This window comes from Hyaena hyaena, unplaced genomic scaffold (genome assembly GCF_003009895.1).
Source record: "Hyaena hyaena isolate Hyena2069 unplaced genomic scaffold, ASM300989v1 scaffold_29, whole genome shotgun sequence".
NCBI lineage: Eukaryota > Metazoa > Chordata > Mammalia > Carnivora > Hyaenidae > Hyaena > Hyaena hyaena.
The window spans coordinates 1850637-1870157 of record NW_024080661.1 but is presented as its reverse complement, the minus strand read 5'-3'; the positions used below and the strand labels follow the sequence as shown (position 1 = coordinate 1870157).

The following is a 19521-nucleotide window of genomic DNA, read 5'->3' as shown; positions in this document are numbered from 1 at the left end:
TCCAGATTTGGGACAAATAATTACCGTTCATTGAAGAGTCTTTTCTCATACACTGACTCACCTAGTCAGCATTTGTACTTCATAGAAGAATGTAAATCCAAAGAAATCATGTATCTTTTTTGGATTGTGTTCTTAATTATCAGCTGCGTCCTAGCGTGATCCCAGGAAGCATGGGAGGAGCCATGGGCCTTGAAGGAGTTGATACGTTTGAGAAAATCCATCTGTAAGACTTCCCTGATTTCTAGCACCCCTTGGAGATGGTGACTATGCTTTTCAGCCCCCATTGGTAAAGCGGACATACTAGAATATGAACCTGTTCAGAGTGAAGCAGTCCAGCTCCTGCTTGTTCCTGAGCTCTAGCTGGGCTGCCCGCAGGAGGGTGTGGGGCCTCTCCTGCCTGTGGGTCTGGGGCATCTGAGATATGACCAGGGCAGTCACTATACCAGCAGCAAGCTTGGCTTGTACTATTACTTTGTCAGCCCGGTGGGGGCCCCCTTAAAAAATAGCACCTTAATTCTCATACTTTGTGTTTTTCAAGCCTGGAACTTTCTTTTAACAAGTCTGTCCCTAAGGGTCAAGATTAATCTGTTCTGACCTTCTCCTGAGAGCAGAATCCAAAGAAACTAGAATCAGTTTCTAGTAACTGATATAACTCATCTACATCTAGTAACTCCTCTATATCTAGTAACTGATGTAACCTAACTCCTCAGTCTCACTAAAACTACCATCTCAGCAAAGCAGCCAACAGACCAGTCCTCACTGGGGAGAGCTGATGTTTTGTATGACAGCTGCTGAGTACAGACTATGGGAACGAGACGTGCATGCTCCAGGGAGAGGCAGCACTGGCGGGATCATCCAGAGCAGCCACTCTTTATCATACTGTTTAGTCTCCCCCCTTTGGGCTTAAAATGTACATCAGTTTGTAGCATGTCTGCTGAAGTGAGGTTTGGCTACATCCTATTTGCCTGAGCCCTGGATTAAGGCAAAATGAGAAGGCAAGTGCTTTCAGCAGGACCCACAGCTGGGGAGGATGGAGGATGGGGACGTAATCCAGGGAGGGCAGGGAAGCAGAGATGTGAAAAAAGCACACTTAATGGGCACATGACTGAGTTCTCTGAATATGTAAAAACAGTGCTTCAAATAAGCTGTTTCATCCCACTCCCCGAGATCTGTCTCTGGGGCGTCTCTAGCTAATCCTAAATAGCAGCTAAGCGGCAGCTGCCACCAGGGAGCCAGAGGATAAGTGCAATTTTCATTTCCCCTTGGGATCAAATCCAGCTGAGCAAATGGCCCAGATGTGAAGGATTTGCTTGAAGGGCCAGATAGAGACCATCTGCAGTGCCAGCCATGGAGCTGGATACAAGCTGAGGATTAGACCCCCTCGGAGTCTCGAAGGCTGCAGTGTACTTACCTCAGGCTTGCTCTCATTTCACCGACCTACTGTCCTGTCTAAAAATGTTGAAAAAAAATCACCATAATGAATAAGCTAGAATGCACTGCAGTGGTCAAGAGAAAACATTCTTTATTCTCCCCCACCCCCATGGTTTATTTCATAGCAGTGAAATATAGGAATAACTTTTCTGTTCCCAGCTAGACCGGACACAATGGAATTGTTCTGCTGTGCGGTTAGCAAAATTCTCATTGACTTAGAAGTGATGAGGTTAACTAGCAGGAGCCCAGAGCAACACTACACTTTACTCCTCTGAAATCCCAAGCCAAGGGACCAGGTAAGTGGGAGGGGCAGATATGGGAACCAGGGCATCTGGTCCCTGAAAGACAGAGTTTTTCCATTCCTTCTTTGTGGGAATGGAACATTTTCCTACTTTTTCTGTGAAGCCCTGAAGCTGCCTATAGTATTCATATGCAGACTCATTGTCCCCCCCGCCCCCCCCCATTGGGTATTTGGTCTTGTTTTGCCCTTTCTTCCCTGGGAACGGCATCAGTATCTGTGCATCTAGAAGTGGCCTTACTGCCATCTTCAGTGCCCCTGCCCAGCTCTGCCATGTTTAGTCTGCCTGTTTCTTCCCCCTACCTCACCCCTGCCAATGCTGGGGCTTCCTGGACCAGTGCTTTTCTCCTTCCTCATTTCCCTCTGGTTAAAATCCTCTTATTCAGCACTGGTCTCTAAGATTGCTTAAGCAAGGACAGCCTGAACTGACGAGAGGACAGAACCAAGCTCACTAAGAAGAAAACATTGTGTTTACGCGATGCCCTTTCCCCAGCCCTCAGGCCTCTAACCTGCCCAGTAGCGCTAATCTTAGGATAATTCTTGTGCTGATTACAAACAGGCCCTTCTTTCTCGCTTCTCAGACAGGCAACTGCTGTGGGCCTCCTGTTACTGAGCAAGTGATTTGGAGTTTCACATTAGAGCCAGAAATTCCCCTGCCTCCAGTCGCATTGACAGCAGAGAGGGGCCCTTTGGTGACAGCCCTGAAAGGCTGGGAGGAGAACGTGCCACCAAGATGAACTGGAGACTGGCACAAGATGGGGCAGAAGTGGGGAGGAACTATTTGAAAAAGCAAGAGGTGCACTCCTGAAACTAGAGAGAGTGTCTGGAAGGGAGAGCTCTCCCTTGGCCAGTGCGAGGAGGACGTGGAGCCGCTGCCTCTCCCTCTCTGCTCTGTGTCTGGTGTTGCTTTGGATGCCAGATGTGGATAAGGAAGACTGCTTGATCGGCCCTACCTGAGCAGCCAAGCAGTGCAGGTGTGAGGATTAACACAGCGGAAACAGGAGCTCCAAAGTCAAAATGACAGGGCCTTTAAGGCATTTCTGGTACCTCTTTTGAGCCATTTACGTTTTCCCCCTGCTCTGTGCTGACGGTGCGGAACCTGCTTGAATTTCTCTCTCCTCTCCTTTCTCTCCCCCTCCCCTGCTCTCTCTCTCAAAATAAGTAAGTTTTAAAAAAAAAAAAGTTTTCCCCCTGATTTATCTTTGGACTTGAGTTAAGTGGCTTCTTAAGCTTCCTATGGTGACCTTTTCTAGCATTCTTCAGACCCTAATGTTGTCAGTGCCTTGCATGGTTTATAGTTTCTTCTCAAAAAAGGGGTGTCTCTATGAGAAAATGTGGGCTGGGCACTGCCGGCTTCCTTTCATCCCAAACATCACCTTTATGAGTGTTTAGACACAGCTTGTGGATGTCCTATCCCCCTAGCTGGATAGGAGGGTTCGTCAGAAGCAGAGGGTCTCGCCTTTGTTCCTTAGAGGAGGAAGAAAAGTGGGAAGAGAGGGGGAGACTTTCTGTTGGGGTCTGAGTCACACCCTTCTTGTACCATTTGTCTTCCGAAATGAGTTGACTTGTGGCCTTCATGGAGAGGGCAAGTGGCCAAGTGTCTTTGACTCAGCTTTTGGGGAACATGGAGGACTTAGAAAGGACCTTGGCTCTTGAAAAACAGCCACCAGATGTTCGGTCTCCCCTGATGGAGCTGTTACTCGCAGTCCCAAGGATAGACAGTCGGAGGGGAGAGTTCTTCATGTGGAGCTATAGAAGCCGCTTGCCCTTCGTCTTCAGTCAAGGAGGAAGACTCCTGAGCCTTAGCTTCTTGGAGACTTGGCTCTGGGGCTGAGCTGGTCCGTGGCCCAAGTCCTGAAGCTCCTTGGAGTTCTCTGACACCTTCTAGAGTAAAAGTGGTGGCTTCCTTGTTCCCCTCAGGGCGGGGGCTTTTGCTGTCTGGAAGGAAGCTACCCGGAGGCCTTTGGACTGAAAGGCATGGTGGGTTCTCAGGGACTGTGGGGAAAAATACTTCTGTCCGAGTTGCCATTAGAGCCAGAAGGCCAAATTCCTCCGCTGGGGCTCCGGTTCCCTCCTGATCACAGATGTCTGCCATGGTGCCCTTTATTTTATTGCCTTCTGGATCCGTGATTTCCCATCGACACAGCTCCGCCATCCTCCCTATACTGCTTACTCCGTGGGGACTGACTTGGGGTTGGTCAGTCTCCGGAGCGTCCCCCAAACCTGAGCAGACTGTCTCCTGCTCTCTACCGACTCTCGCTGGTGCTTGTGGAAAGTGTTCTTCAGTCCCCCGAGATGCTGCCTTCTGAAGGATCCTCTCTCCTTGCCCTTGGGATTCTCTGTCCACCTCTTGTTCCAGTCCCCCTGTCTCTGCAGCTTCTGTCTTCACCTCCCAAGGGCAGATGTCTGCTCCTTTAGCAGACGGAGACTCTTCTGCTTCCCACGCACACACTTCTGCTGCCCTGGCCCCCACACCGCCTGCTGCCTCAGAACCGCCTTTGCTTCTCTCAGAAGGCTGTGGGGCTGGTTGTGGAGACAGACCCCCACAGTCCTGGCTCTCCCAGGGACACACCGCCTCCTGTTTCCCATCTGCCCTCTCTGGCTTTTCCTCGACTGCCACAGTTTGGGGCTCTGGTCTTCCTAGGGCTTTCCCCTTCTCCTCTTGAGGCGTCCCTTTCCCATCCTGTCTTGCCATCCCTTCGTCAGGGACTCTTTCAGTCACCTCCCAGGGGCAGATCTCAGCTTTGGTGCTGCCGTCAGGTTCAGGAGCATCCCACGGGCACACCTCAGCGAGCCTGCCCCCAACGCTGACCAAGTCCTGAGAGCCAACTTTAGGCTGGTCACGGCACCGACCGTCCAGGCGGGAGAAGGCGCCTGCTGGGGCCAGGCCCTCCCATGGACAGATAGACTGTAGCTCCTTGCTTGCTTTGCCCCCATCTTCAGTAGTGAATTCTCCTGCCTTGGAAGATGGGCCTTTTTCTGGGGTTCTGCGTTCCAGGAGGGAGCCCATCTTTGCGTCTTGTGTCGGGTCCGCTTCCTCTGCTGACTCATCCCTCGCTTCCAAGGAATGGACCTCGGCCATGTTGCCACTCATGCTGAGGGATGAGTCTGAGACCTCAGGGCCCTGAGCAGAGGGTCCCCTCAAGTTCTTCTCCCAAGGACAAATACCTTCCTGTTCTTGACTCTGTTTTGTCTCCCACTTTGATAAGTCTTCTCCCAGGGAGGGGAGTCTTCCCTTTTCTAGAGTTTTTTCCTCCTGCTGTGCTGAGTCACTCCCCCTCTCTTGTTCCAGTCTTGTCCCAGTAGCTCCTTCATTCAGCTCCCAGGGACAGATCTTGGCTTTCTCACTGGAAGGTGCTTCCTCCACTTCCCAGGGACACACCTCAGCTGCCCTGCATCCCACACGGTCCTGTTCCTGGAGCCCAGCTTTTGGTCTGTCAGTGCCCAGAGTGTCCGAATGCTGAGAGGAGTCCCCCGGATCCAAGCTTTCCCAGGGACAGGCCACCTCCCGCTCCCAGGCTGGCCTCTCTGGCTTCATTGGAGCGGTAACAGCTATCTCGCCGGGTCCACGACCTGCAGAAGGCTTTCCTGTGTCATTTGGAAATTTCCTAATGGCCTCAGCTCCCAAAGCTCTTTCCTGCCCTGCTCCAGCACTCACCTCCCAGGGACAGACCTCAGCCTTCTCAGCACGCGTGGTTTCCTCCGTGTCCCATGGGCAGATCTCGGCAGTTTTGCTCCCCACACTGCCCGACACATGGAAGCTGGCTTTGGCTCCACTGGCTTGAGGACCTGGTTGTGGGGAGAAGCCGCCAGTGTCCACATTCTCCCAAGGACAGACTGCTTCCGGCTTTCGGATCTGTTCCTCAGGCTCTGCCCAAGCTGCGTCATCTTTGATCCCTGATGTTCCCGGCATTTTCTCTTTGTCCTTTTGAGATTCTCCTGCTTTTGCTGCCTGTCCCGATGTCCAGTCCTCTCTTGTTTGTTCATTTACCTCCCAGGGACAGAGCTCAGCCCTGGCGGGTGTTACTTCCCTCAGTTCTGGCCTGGGATCTTCCCAGGGACACACCTGCGTTGCTCTGCTTCCTCCGTTGCTAAGGAATTGGCCCCCAGCTTTGGCTGAGGAATCACCTGGACATGGGCTGGGGTGCCCAGGGGCTGTGCTCTCCTGGGGACACACTGACTCTTGCTGTTGACTACTTTTCTGCACTGCTTTTCCAGTTTGTTCCCCCATCTCTCCAAAGAGCCCTTTTCTAGAGGCTTTCCCCTTTCCCTGGAGAAATTCTCCACCTGTCCCCTGACTCGGCCTCTCCTTCCCCACTACCTCGTCACCCAGCTCCCAGGGACAGACCTCTGCCTTCCTGATGGGAGCATCTCCTGCCTCCCACGGACACACCTCCAAGGTGCTACTGCCCAAACTCCCGGAGCACACAGGGGTTCCTGGGGCCGGAGTAGAGACTGCTGAGGGGCCCCGGAAGTCTGTCCTCTCCCACTGACAAAAAGACTCTAAGTCTCCACTTGGTTTCTGTTCTTTCCAGAATGTTGCTTTCTTGGGGCTTTCCTGCTTTTCCTGGGGAGGCTTCACTCCCTCCTGGAACGGTTTTCCATTCTCTCCTTCACACGCCTCCCAGGGACAGAGCTCCACTTTGCCAGGGTCAGATGTACGAGCCCCCGGGCCTGGGGCTCCCCGCTGAGGCCTCTCCACCTCTCTAGCTTCTCTCCTGCCCGCTGCCTCAGACCTGCTGTCGCTTCTGTCACAGTCCTGAGGGGCTGACCAAGGGCTCTCAGGATCGGCACCCTCCCAGGGACATACCACCTCCTGCCCCCTGACCAGCCTCTCTGGCTTTTTCCGAACAACAACAGCCACGTTTGGGGGCCCTGACCTTTCCAACGCTTTCCTTCTCCCTTGGGGGTCCTCTAGATCTTGTCGTTGTGTCCCCTTCTCAGGGGCCCCTTCACTCTCCTCCCAGGGGCAGATCTGGCCCTTGTTGCTACCGGCAGGCTGACACGCTTCTGACTGGGTGACTTCCCTGGGGCATACGTCTGCCGTCCCGCGGTCAGCACTGCCCGCGGGCTGGAGGCCAGCTTTGGGCGGTCCCCGCCACCCCACAGGGGCTTCTTTTGCGCGTTCGGCGTTTTTGTCCCCGACTGTGCCCTGCCTGGCCTGCCTCGGTGTAGCGGGCCCCGCTTTACCCGCTCTCTCTGCTTTTCCTTCCCCTAGACCTTGGGACGCCCTCCTGCCTCGGTCTTCTTGTTCCCTGCTGCCCTCCCGGTGGTAGACTTGGAGCATTCGGCTGGTGTGAGCGTTCTGTTGGTTCTGGAGGGTCTCCTCATCGTCACAGGGTGCGAGGGCGGCTTGCTTACTCACCGCCTTGGGCCGGCCTAGCCTGGGAGATCGGGGGCAGGCCCCCACGCCCTCTCCCGAGGCTCTGCCCTTCTCCTCCGGCTCCGGACTCCCTTCCCCGCTCTCCTTCTCTCTGTGAGTGCTCCGGGAACGGGTCAGAGCTTTGATAGCCAGGCCCAGACTGTGCATGGAACCCTGCTGAGCAGGGGTCTTGAGGCTGTGGGATTTGGAGAAGACCTTGGACTTGTCCTCGTCCCCCTCACCAGCTTCGCCTTGGAGATGTGCATCCCCTGTGGCCATCCCGCTCTCCCCCGGCCCCTTTCTCTCAACTGCAACCGACAGGGCCCTCCAGAGCTTGGCCCGTGCTGGGGCAGGGGCGTGGTGGCCTTGCTCTGGCCCCGGGGGGCCCTCTTGAGCCACATTTCCTTTCTTGACTGGCAGTTCTGCATTCTCCCAGGGGCAGATGAAGGTGAGCAAGCTGGGGCTTTGGGGGGAGATGGGGACTGGTGCCAGGGTGGGGAGCGGGGTCGGGGTCGGGAGTGGGGCCGGGGCCGGGGCCGGGGCCGGAGCTGGCATCAGAGCTGGAGCCAAGGTGGACGTGGGAGATAGCATCCTCGGCTCGCCCAGGCAGGCCCCAGACAGGACCATGATGGGTGTGGAGACCTGGTGCCGGACGGGCGGGTGAGGCCGTCTTTTGGCGGCCTCCTCTGGGAGCCTTCCAGCGGCGGTGGCGTGAGAGCTGTCCACACTGCGGCTCTTGGCAGGGGAAGGTGGGGCTGACAGGGGGACCCCTTGAGCTCGCTCCAGCCTCCTGGCCGAGAGCCTCCTCACTGGGCTGGCCGAGGCCGCCTCGGCCTTCTTCCTCTCCTCTCGCTCCTTCGCCTGCCGGTAGGTCTCCTCCAGGTAGGCCTGGCTGGCCACGAGCAGGGCCTTTTCCCTGGAGCCGGCCACCACGCTGAGCGACTTCTGCAGGGACACGGGCCGGGCCCTGGGGAGCCTCTCGCACACCGTCAGGTTGTGGGCGCTGGCTGACCTGAAGCCCAGGGTCGGGGGCCCCTCGGCCGACTCGCGGCTCTCCCTGCTTTCCCGCGAGGCCTTCTTGGCCAGCTTCCTCCTCAGCAGCGAGTCGAGGAGTGGCGGGTCCTGCTCCCGCCGGCGGCTGTGGCGGTCGTGGTCGTAGGCGCTGCGGGACTTGCGCAGGGCTGGGGGTCCCTCGGGGTCCTGGAGGCTGGAGCTGAGCAGCCGGCGGCGCGAGGAGCCGGGCAGGCTGCCGAGGCTGGGGGAGCCCGAGTCCCGGGAGTGCTGGCGGGCCAGGGCCTCCGGGAACTCGGCCAGGTACCTGATGAAGGAGCGGCCCAGGCCCTGGCGCGAGCTGCCCCGCTTCTTGGGCAGGTGCGGGTTGTTAGCGGCCATCTCCTTGGTCTTGTGGACCTCTAGCTGGGCATAGAGCTTCTTCAGCTCGTCCTGTGGGAAGAGGGGGTAAGAGGAGAGCAGAGCCCCCTGGTCAGCTGGACGGCTAAGCCCTCTCCATCCCCCTGGAGGCTGCCCTGCCTCCCTCTCAGTCATTGTTTGGACCCACGTCCCTGGAACATCTCTTTCCCTCCAAGCTGTGTCCCCTCCGCTTTGCTTTGCAGACTCTCAGAATTCACCTGTCCTCTCCCAGCCAGGCCCTCTGGGCTCCGAGGACGCAGGGTGCACCCCTTTCTCTGGGGCACAGTCACATGATGGGAAGCCACTGGCTTGGGGGACGGGAAACCTGGGCTTGAAGCTGCCAACCCGTCATGGGCCTGGAGGCTATTTTCTCGAACTCTCGCTCTGCTTCCACGAAGTAACTAGGGGGTGCCTGGCTGGCCAAGTTGGTTAAGCGTCCAACTTCAGCTCAGGTCATGCTCTCACAGTTCATGAGTTTGAGCCCCACATCAGGCTCTGTGCTGACAGCTCAGAGCCTGGAGCCTGCTTTGGATCCTGTGTCTGTCTCCCTCTGTCTCTCTCTCTCTGACCCTCCCCTGCTCATGCTCTGTCTGTCTCTCAAAAATAAAGAAACATTGAAAAAAAATTTAACAACAACAAAAAAGAACTGGCCACCCACTGTAAGCTTTCTTAAGAGGATCGCATGAGCTCAATGGTGTGAAAAGTGTCACATTCAGGTGCAAGTGAGGGAATGGGACTTTGAGAGTCATCCACTTTGGATTTCTCCCCAGAGCCAGCATCGGGAGAGAGATGGGGTGCTGCTCCACAAAGGGGGGCCCAGGGACCATTGCCGTGGCAGTGCACCCCAATTCTCTGGCCTTCTTGCTTGGGTGGGGCCTCAGGTCAGCCTATTCCCAGGGGAGGAGAGCCCAGAGGGTGAGGAGGACATGGGGGAAAACCAGGCAGAGACAGTTGCAACAAAGAAGGAGTTGGGAGATATAAATGAGTCAGGCGTCCAGAGGTCCCATGGAGATGGAGGGAACGGACAAATGGCTTCCCGAGATTGTTAACCACACCTTAGGTTTTATAAAACGGGCTTAGACCGCCAAGTTTCCTTATTTCCTACCCACTGAGCCTCTCATTTGGGTTCCGTGACTATTGACACTCCTAAGCAGAAAAAGAAGAGTAAAGATGCTCTCCTGATGTAAGACTCAGAAAGAACTTCCTTTCTCAAAGACCACCAGGTCCAGGGAATGGGTATCCTGTTGTGGAAATCCCTGGTAGCCACTAACTGCCTGAACTGCCTAGCCCCATAGCTGGCCCCAGGGTCACCAGCAACCCAAGTATAACGGGGACTGAGAGGCTTCTTAGTCTGTCCCTCGTATTACCTCTGCTGAGTGGGATCAGAGCTCTACTCACGGGTCTGACTCTCACTTGCCAAGCAGCCTGGGCCACAGGGATCTGGGTTCTGGGACTTTAGGGGTCTTTCCACTTGGGTGGTGTGTGGCCTCATTTGAATAGAGTCAGGGGAAGCAGCTTAGGGTAATGGTGGAGAAGGGAGGGAGGCAGGTCTTGGAGGGAAAGCCGGGGGCAGGAGGGGACCTGCAGCAGTACACAGCCCTGGTGGCAGAGCGGCAGCGATTCTGGCCCAGCCCCTAAAATCTAACATCCGAAGGAGACAAGGAGGGCGCCACATACCCGAATGTCTCCGGGGTCCAGGCTGCGGTCGCTCCACGCTGAGGCGATGCTGCTGTCCAGGTAGGACGCTGACCGCTGCAGGTCCAGCTCATCCTCATACACCTCATCCACAATCTCCTCCCGGGGAGGAGCCCCCGGCTTCTGGAACTGGCCAGCGTGGGTGTGACAGGGAAAAGAAGTCACCTTGGCTCCTTGTCCATTTCTGTTCCCACCTGCCTCAGGAAATCCAGTCTTCACACCCTCTTTACTTTAATTTGCAATTCTGAGGGCACGGAGACCTTTGCTCCTCCTCATTCTCCCTGGTTTTCTCTAGCTCAGAGACCGGGGAGGGGAGGTCCTAAGCCCCTGCCCCCACAATTCCTAGCCATGTCCTTCAGCTCCCCAACCGATCTCTCTGTAACTGCTTCCAAGATGATTGTTCAGAGTCAGAGTCCACCAAAAGAAACTGCCAGTTGTGTTACAAGGACCCCCTACAGCCCTAGCTCTTATTTCCTTTGCCCTGGGATTGGAGGCAGAGAGATACAATAGCTTCCTCCCCACCCCCACCCCAAGTGGGCTCTCATCAGGTCCCTGTGGCTCAGCTCACTCACCCCAGGTGTCATGCTCACTCTGACCTGGAGAGGGCGCCGCGGCGGCAGCAGATCCACGGTGCCCCTTACAGAGGGGTGGGGGTCTGGCTCACAACCAGGAGGGGGAAGATCTCACCTTAGGAATGAAGATCAGAGCCAGTGTGGTGGTGACCGTGCTGTGGGTGTGGAAGAAGAAGAGGAGCAGGGTCCAGTCCGGGTGCAGGGAGGGAACCAGCACAAACCTGAGGGTGGGAGAGAGGGGAATGTTACCTGTGGGTGGGAGGGAGGGGCCTCTTCCCTCTCACCTGTCTCACTGACTCACCTCCTGGCCCAAGCCCTGATCTCCATGGAAATGCTAGATGGGTCGGGAAGGGCAATTTTCCTTCTTCCTGCCCTGTCTAGGATCTAGGTTCTACTTCAAGCTCACATTAACCCCCGCCTCCAAGAAGGCCTCCCAGACTACTCTTCTCTGGTTGCCTAGAGCACAGACTTGTCCTCCGCACCTCTGTTATGGACTGCCCTGTGGGTTGATTCTGCCCATACCACAGGGCCAAGTCCTTGTGGATACTCATAGCAGGCCTGTTGCCGGATTGGCTCAGTGTGAAGGTGGTGGGGGAAGGCAGGGAGAATGGAGCCCATGTGGGAAGGAGCATGGTGGAGGTGCTGGAGATGCGGCTTAGGAATAGGAGAGGTGCTAGGACTGGGCATGCTTCCTCTTTTTGGGGGTTGGGTGAGACGTGGGGTGCAGGAAGGGTATCTGTGCAGTAGGGAGAGAGCTACAGATGGGAGGCCTTCCTCACCCTGCTGAGCCATAGCTATGCTGCAGGGTTGGCTGTGGGATGGGGTTCCCTGACCCGGGAGAGGCAGGCGTGGTGTGCAAGTGGAAGGAGTGGTGGGTAGGAGGGCCCGCCCTCACCTGGCCGCATGGAAGGCAGCGGAGAATAGCAGCTCATTGTGCAGGGCGATGCCCATGTAGCGCGGCTCATGGAAGGCCGAGGGTACAGCCCGGGTGGCATAGCAGAGGAAGCTGCCCCAGCACAGGAGCAGCATCTCGGCTGTAGGAAAGTAGGGCCACTGAGTCAGGCACTGCCCCAGCAGCCCTTTCTCTGTAGGGCGTGCCGGGTGGAGCCTGGGCTGGGGGTATGGGGACCAGGCAGAAGGACTAGGTCAGGAGCACCCCCGGAGGTGCAGAGCTGAGGGCCAGAGTGAGGCGGGCTCGGCAGGAGCAGCTCACCCACAACCATGATGTAGTCCCAGCGGTCGTGGTGGCAGAGGTAGAAGTGGCGGCCCGCGAGAGTGTGGCCTCGGGTCACCAGGGGTGTGTGGATGCCTCGTTCCAGGGCCCCCACCGTCCACACAGCCAGGAAGCCCAGCACTAGCAGCAGGAGCAGCCCCAGACGCCGCAGCAGCCGCCCGTTGCTTAGGTGGGGGGCCCGCTGGGCCGTTCGGGACAGAAACAGCTGGAGCACTCTACAGGGGCGTGGGGGGAAGGACCCAGGAGAGGGGGCCAGGTCTCTGCCTCCATCCGTGGCTCCCTTCCCCTCCACGATACCTGTCCTCCTGTCCTTCCCATGGTTTGCTGCCTCCCTGCCCCCCCTGAAATGTTACATGCTGGGGGAGGGCTGCGGTGACAGGGGCAGGCCTGGGGGTGGGCACGCACAGGGGGGTGGAGCTGGCTGGGAAGAGCTCCACTCCGTTCCAGATGAGCAGGGACAGCCTGGAGTGGGCAATATGAGAGCAAGACCCTACCTATAAAGCTTGAGTATAATGGTGCCATAGACAGTGGCAAAACCCAGCAAGCGGACCCAGCGGAGAACAATGCAGCGGAAAACACTGGGCTTGAAGTACAGGATGAACACCTGGTGGGAGGGGGGACAAAAATAGCTGCTTTTCACTGCACTTCTTTAAAAAAATAAAAAGTCTTCCTTATTTTTGAGAGAGAAAGAGTGTGAGCGGGGGAGGGGCAGCGAGAGAGGGTGACAGAGGATCCGAAGTGGGCTCTGTGCTGACAGCAGTGAGCTGATGCGAGGCTTGAACTCACAAACTGTGAGATCATGACGTGAGCTGGGGTCAGACGCTCAACAGACCGAGCCCCCCAGGCATCCCACCGCTCAACAGACTGAGCCCCCCAGGCATCCCACCGCTGTACTTCCTCTATGTGCTAGGCCTATGCAAAGCACCTTGCTGACCTTCCTAACAACCTTGCAATAGACGCATCATCACCTCCCTTCTGCAGAGGAGCAGCTCAAAGTAACAGAGAGGTTAGGTAAATTGTCCTAAGTCACACAGTAGGTCGGAGGGCTCTTTTTAGCCTGGACTGTTGGACTCCAGAGCTCACTAGGCCAGCCTGTTGTTTGTAGGTACCAGTATAGGGATTTGGAGGTTTCTGAATCTCCCCCAAGAGGGCAGAAAGGAAGAAGGCTTCTGGGTTTTGGAGGGCGCCAGCCAGGGATCAGGCGGGGTCGGACTCTGGCCAGGAACTCACCGGGAAGTAGAGAAGCAGGGATCCAAAAAGGATGGTTTCCAGCAGGACAACTCCAGAGGCTCGGATCCTCTGTGAACCCAGGAAAGAGAGAGGTGTATAAGCAGGGCAGTGGGAGAACAGAGCCTGGACGATGGTGGGGGAGAGTCTCAGGCCCCTTTTAGGGGTCACTTCTAACATCAGCTCTGCCCTCTCCGCCCACGGCCACGCCCCCACTCCCACCTCAGGCTCTCAGCTCCACCACGCTAATCAGGGCCAAGGTCAAGGTTGTCCAAAGCTCGAGTCCCCCAGCCCCACACCTCTCCCAATCCCAGCATGGGCTTGTTGTAGACCCGGACTCAAATCACAAGTTGCTGGAGCCAGAAGTGATCTCACGCCTTCCCTCAAAACTTTGGGTCAGACTGATTCTTTGTCTACATAACCCATTCTCTGCCTGGTAACCATTTAGTTGACCCTCAAGCCTGGCTCAAATGTCAAGTTCTCCCCAAAGTCTTTGCCAGGCTGCCTCGGGCAGGACAACAGTCTCAGGTTCTCTGAGCTGCTACAGCAACTAACACACACTTCCCCCCTCGCCTCTGTTTCACTGCACTATCGTTTCCCTTACTTGTCTGCTTCCTCCATTCAGCCGGGAGCTCCCTGAGGGGTCTAGATCACTAGGTCTCCCTAGTACCTACACTGTGTTTTGAGTCAAGTCCAACGCCTACGTTTTCCAGGTGGGGAAACAAATCTAAGGCAGTGGGGTCACAGAGTGGGTTAGATGAAGAATTAAGACCAGAACCCATTTCTTTGGAGTTCTAGTCTTGGGTCCTCTCTGGTGGTCTCTAGCTGACCCTAGGGACTCAGGACAGGTAGGAGGCGTGCAGGAGAGATGTGGGGCCTCGCTTGCCTTGCTCCGGCGGCAGCGGTAGGAGGCCAGCATGCTCAGGAAGACAGCCAGCATGCAGCAGGCCTGGCAGCCCAGCACGGCTGCCCGCAGCGCCAGAGCCGCCTCCACCAGGCACGGTGTGGCATCCACGCAGCTGGTGCAGCCCTCGGCGCATGGCTGGCACCGCAGCAGCCTCCCAGAGCTGCCTTGAGGGGACCCGAATTGCCCAGTAGGCTGGGCGGCACTCTCTTCTAATCCTATAAAGGACGAGATGGGTGCAAGGAGAGGGGCATGGCCGGGGCATCCCAGCCTGCTCCCGCGTAGGTCCCCGGAGCCCTCTCCCTGCCCTCCTGTGGTCTGTCACCACGGGGGCAGGGGCTGGGAAGGGGACGGGAAATGAGAAAGTGGATATTTCCAGGGGAGGACAGGGTAACAGGAAGAGGTGAGACCAGGCTAGGGGTTCATTGCAAGGTCAACCTGCATCAGATTGGCGTGTTATGGGGTCATTTTCTTTTTTTTTTAATTTTTTGAATTTTTAAAAAATTTATTTCTGAGAGAGAGAGTGTGAGCAGGGGAGGGTCAGAGAGAGAGAGAGAGGGAGACACAGAATCTGAAACAGGCTCCAGGCTCTGAGCTAGCTGTCAGCACAGAGCCTGACATGGGGCTTGAACCCATGAACTGTGAGATCATGACCTGAGCCGAAGTCAGACGCTTAACTGACTGAGCCACCCAGGCGCCCCATATGGGGTCATTTCAGAAGGCGTAGACACCCCCAGATTGGACCCTGCCTGCCTCTCCTGCTTCTCTCGACCTTTTGCCCTCGCCCCACAAGTCTCCTCCCAACCCGTCTTTTCGCCTCGAATGCCCCCCACCCAGGGCCCAGCCTCCCCTCCCCAGAATTAACATACCCCCGGAGTGGCTTGCCCCGTAGAAGCCAGGTCGGCAGCGACACAGGTAGTGGCCAAGGACAAAGCCCTGGCTCTCCAAGGGGACACACTGTGGGGATGACAAACATGATAGATATTTATATGGGGATTTCCCTCCCGGGAAGGGACGGAGGATCCATGTACCTTCCTATCCATGGACCCTGGTCTGTACGAGGGGCCCCTCCCAGAAGTCCTCCCTCGTCCTTAGGAAGCCTTCCCCCGCCCCGGAAGCCCTTACTCTATCCCTGCTGTTACCTCTTTTCAACAAAGAGTTTGGGAATAGATCACCCTTTTATTCTGACTGGCAATGACAGGAGCCTCACAGGTCTCACTTCTCAGCGCCCGGCTGTTGCTGGAGTGAGGGGTTGGGGGAGGTAGAAGTAGGGAGACCTCCGAGTCCGATCACACCTATGTGCCTACATCCTGCTTCAAAGGGTCCCCATCAGCCTCCCTCTTTGGCTCACAGGTGAGTTGAAAAGGCCCCCACCGAGGAGTAGTTTCCCCTGCCAGGGGCCATCTGGCTTTGGCACAAGACACAAGACTGCTTTCCCCAGCCCTAATGCCAGGCTAATGCCAGGCTGGTGGGATGCCAAGGGAAGCTCTTTATTCCACCTCCGCCCACTGATGTTTGCCCAGCAGGGGACGGAGCAGACCTCAGAGCCAGGAGGAGGAGATGAGCACACAGAGGAGGTCAGATCTGCTGCAGGGGATGGTTAGTGACAGACAGCAGTGAGGCAAAGGAAGGGGTTCACCCTGGGAGATTCCATATCCACATCCGGCACCTGACTTCACCTTGAACAGTTAGAGGGTGATGCTTCTGAAACTGGGGCCCAGCTTCCCTTCTTGCCTGGGGCACTGGAACGCGCCCTGTTCTTGCCATCGTCTGCACAGTCAGACAAATGCGTATGGAGAGGAGATGTGGCTGGGCTTAATAACGCACTGAATACCTGCAGCCCTTCTCCATCCCCGGACTTATAGTTCCAAACACATGTGCCCTGAAGAGCAACAGATGCCCAAACCCGCCCCACCTCCCAGCGGGCTGCAGGGCTCGCCTTGGCTTCGCTTCAGCTCAGGAACAACATGCAGTCAAGTGCAACGGCAGAGCGGATTAGTTCCCTGGCCTCCCAGTTTCCCAGCCCTGGGCTTTCAGGATTACCAGCCATTGCTTTCCATTATTCAGACTCTCCTGCATCCATGGCTTTGATTCTGGCGGTATCTGGCTTGGGTTCCATCACCTTTTCTGGCCCCAGAGCTCTTCAAGCTCCTTCTTTGGTTAGATTTCTCCTCTACCCCAACCAACCACTACACTTGTATCCGCAAACACCAACAGAGCATCCTTTGTGGGCCAGAAGGAACCCAGAGCTCTATTGACAAGGAGAATGTAGCCCAGAAGAAGGAAAGGGGGTGATTAATAGAGCTCAGGTGGCGGTTCTGGGGATGGATGTTGAAGCACCCAGTACCAACAGTGGGAGCAGGCAGGGAGGAACACTGAGATTTGAAAGGAATGAGGGTGACTCTCTCCAGTGGGGCATGGGGAGTAGGCTGTAGATGTCCTCACTTTTTTTTTTTAATGTAAGCTCTACGCCCAGTATGGGGTTTGAACTCAAGACCCTGAGATCAAGAGTCGCGTGCTCTACTGACTGAGCCGGCCAGGCGCCCCTGTCACTTTTTTTTCAATGTTTATATTTTTTATTATTCATTCAACCCTAATCGCTATTATGTATCAAGCAGGGGGAGTTGGGACTTTCTCAGAAATGACCATCAATGTATCATTTCTGAATTTTTTTTCTTTCTTCTTTTTTTTTAGTTTCTATTTTTTATGGCAATAAAGTTGACAGCCACCCAGGCGCCCCAGTGCCCTTACTTTTAAAAAGATTGGCATTGGGGCGCCTAGGCGGGTCAGTCGGTTAAGCGTCTGACTTCAGCTCAGGTCATGATCTCACGGCTTGTGGGTTCAAGCCCCGCATCGGGCTCTGTGCTGAAAGCTTGGAGCCTGGAGCCTGCTTCAGATTCTGTGTCTCCCTCTCTCTCTGCCCCTCCTCTGCTCATGCTCTGTCTTGCTCTATATCAAGAATAAATAAAAACAAAAAAAAATTAAAACTAATAATAAAAATAAAAAAGCCTGGTATCTCATCTCTGTCTATTTCATCACTGGGGATTCCCCTGAAGCCCTGAGGTGTGTTTTGTCGGCTACCCCTGGGAGCTGAGTGGTGGTGGCAACGGGGAGAGGGGAAGGGAGTCAGGACCTTAGTGCCCCACCCCCACCCTACTATCCTCCTTACCCTTACCTGGGTGCTGTTGAGATCACAGAGGTGTGTGTTAGAGTACCAGCCTGGCCCACTGGCACACTGATTGATGTCCACGCTCTGAAGGTCGACGTCCATCTGCACCTGCCCCCTAGAGCAGTGAATTGGCAGTTAGGAGTACAGTGAAGGATGTCAAGGTGTACATGTGTCCTTGGGCCCCAGACTATGGAGGAACGCAAGCTTTGCAGACTTTAGCATAGTGGCTGCAGTGTGTCAGGTCAGAGGGCAAAGCTGCATTCCATTTCTCTAGAGCTATGAATCCTCACTGTCCCTGTGGCCAATGATCTGGTTCCCTGTAGGGCTGTTCCCCAACATCCCTCAGCTTTTCAACATCCTAGCATTTCCTGGCTTCTATCAGCGGGTAGAGGGAGGGGGCATGTCAAGACATGAGGGAGCTGGGCTCTGATGATCTGTCTGAAGGGGATTTTCACACTTCTCCATTGCATGTACACACACACACACACACGCACACACACACACAGAACTCAGCTATTAACCACCCCCCTCACTCTCCCCAAACCACATCTGAACTGATCACAGCCAAGCAACCGGGGAACGGAGGGGCCCCGCCCAAGTGTTCCCCATCCCTTCTCAGGGCTGAGTGGGGAGAGCGCTGGCTAGAAGGGAACCTTGCTAGGAGCAATGAATGGGGACACGCAGCTGGGAAAACAGTGTTGAGTGTTGCATGTCTTGTACTCTGTGTCCGTTTGCTGCCTCCTTCCCACCAGGACTCCCAGTCACCTCTTTATTCTCAAGGAGGAAGTCGGTTGTTTGAAGAGTACCCGTCAGGACAGGCAGGGCTGGAACCTTCTTGATATAAGACTATAGCCATTGGGAATGACCCTGAGGACCTGGCCAACTCCTAGACAGAAAGGGCAATGGTTCCAAGCTTCTCCCCTCCCCCCTGCCCCAACCCAAGAACTTTTCCTCCCTTGGAGAAGTCCCCTTTTACAGTTCTAGATGGCTAGAGAGAGGCAGGTGTGACTCCCGGAGTGGCCTCCAGGACATCTCGTGGCGCATGGGCCGTCACTGTCATCTGCATCAAGCCCGCTCCTGCTTTCTACCCACCACTCAGACCTGGGGGCCAAGACCTATGCCCTGCTACATCCACACGTACACACACACACACACACACACACACACACACGGGTATACCTACACATAAGTGGATTGAGTCATACGCACTGTGTCACTATGTACACTCGCACCTGTGTGTGCTAACAGACAGTTATAGAATCCCAGAGTCAACTGCAAATACACACAAGCTGAATGCGACTATGCACATCTGTGCCCCCCAGATACGTATGTGCATGCCAAATGGCCCACGCACAGCTGGCTGGACTCGAGCCCCCCACCCCCACATACCCACAAACACGTCGAACGCTGCACAAGCCTACTTACCTGACCTCTGGGCTGAGGTCTGGCTTGAGTCCATAGAAGGTGGCAGAAAGTGTGAGAAGCCAGCCAGGACGGAGCCGGCCGTCCTGGCATTCCAGGAAGGGAGGGGATAGCTTCACGTGCTGCATGTCTCCCACATAGCCATCCCCCTGTGGCCACTTGGGGCTGCCGAGGCTGCCTAGGTCATTGGTGAGCACCCGCTTCTGCAGGGCAGAGGTGTCCGGGGCCCCGGTTGGGCTCTCCTCCTGTACTCTGCTTCCAGACAAGTCCTGAAGGATGGTCTCCTCCCCTCTCCGGGTGGCCTGCAGGGCCAGCTGCAGGTGGCTGGCCCCCGGTGGGGGGTTAAAGGTCAGGAAAGCGCGGTATGCCCTTGGGTCCCCCTCAGCCACACTGCGGACCAGTGCCTGGTACCACTCCACATCCTCCTCCACGCTGGCCTCACGGATGTCGTTGGCCTGTAGCAGCATGTTGAGGAAATTGGCGGCCTGGGCAAGGGTGCCCGCCGCCCGCCATAGGACGGAGGGGAGCCCTGGCCTGGCTCCTGCGCCGCGGGCTTCGTAGCGCTCAGTGCAATTGGCCCCCAACAGCTGTTGGGCATCTCCAGAATAAAGAAAAGCCAGAGCTGCCTCAGCCCCCTCTGGGGGTCCCCATGTAGGTATGGACCCCGGTTTGACTTGGGAGGACAGTGGTGGCAGAGAGCGGAGGGGCCGTGGATCCCCCTGAGCCCAGCTGCAGAAGAAACAGCAGCCCAGCAGCCCCCATACAGGGCGGGGCACGACCACCGCTCTGGGGCCCAT

General features: G+C 56.2%; 1 protein-coding gene across 1 annotated transcript; it reads right to left on the bottom strand.

The window, feature by feature from the left end:
• Window positions 1-2897: 2897 nt before the first annotated feature.
• GPR179 (G protein-coupled receptor 179) lies at window positions 2898-19521 on the bottom strand. The gene is made up of 11 exons (XM_039227952.1): window positions 18728-19521; window positions 17309-17417; window positions 15003-15090; window positions 14116-14351; window positions 13233-13301; window positions 12497-12606; window positions 11982-12217; window positions 11664-11802; window positions 10884-10989; window positions 10179-10325; window positions 2898-8534 (listed from the first exon to the last, which is right to left on the bottom strand). Exons 1-11 carry the CDS (start codon window positions 19519-19521, stop codon window positions 3426-3428), a joined length of 7143 nt encoding a protein of 2380 aa, XP_039083883.1. The 3' UTR covers window positions 2898-3425.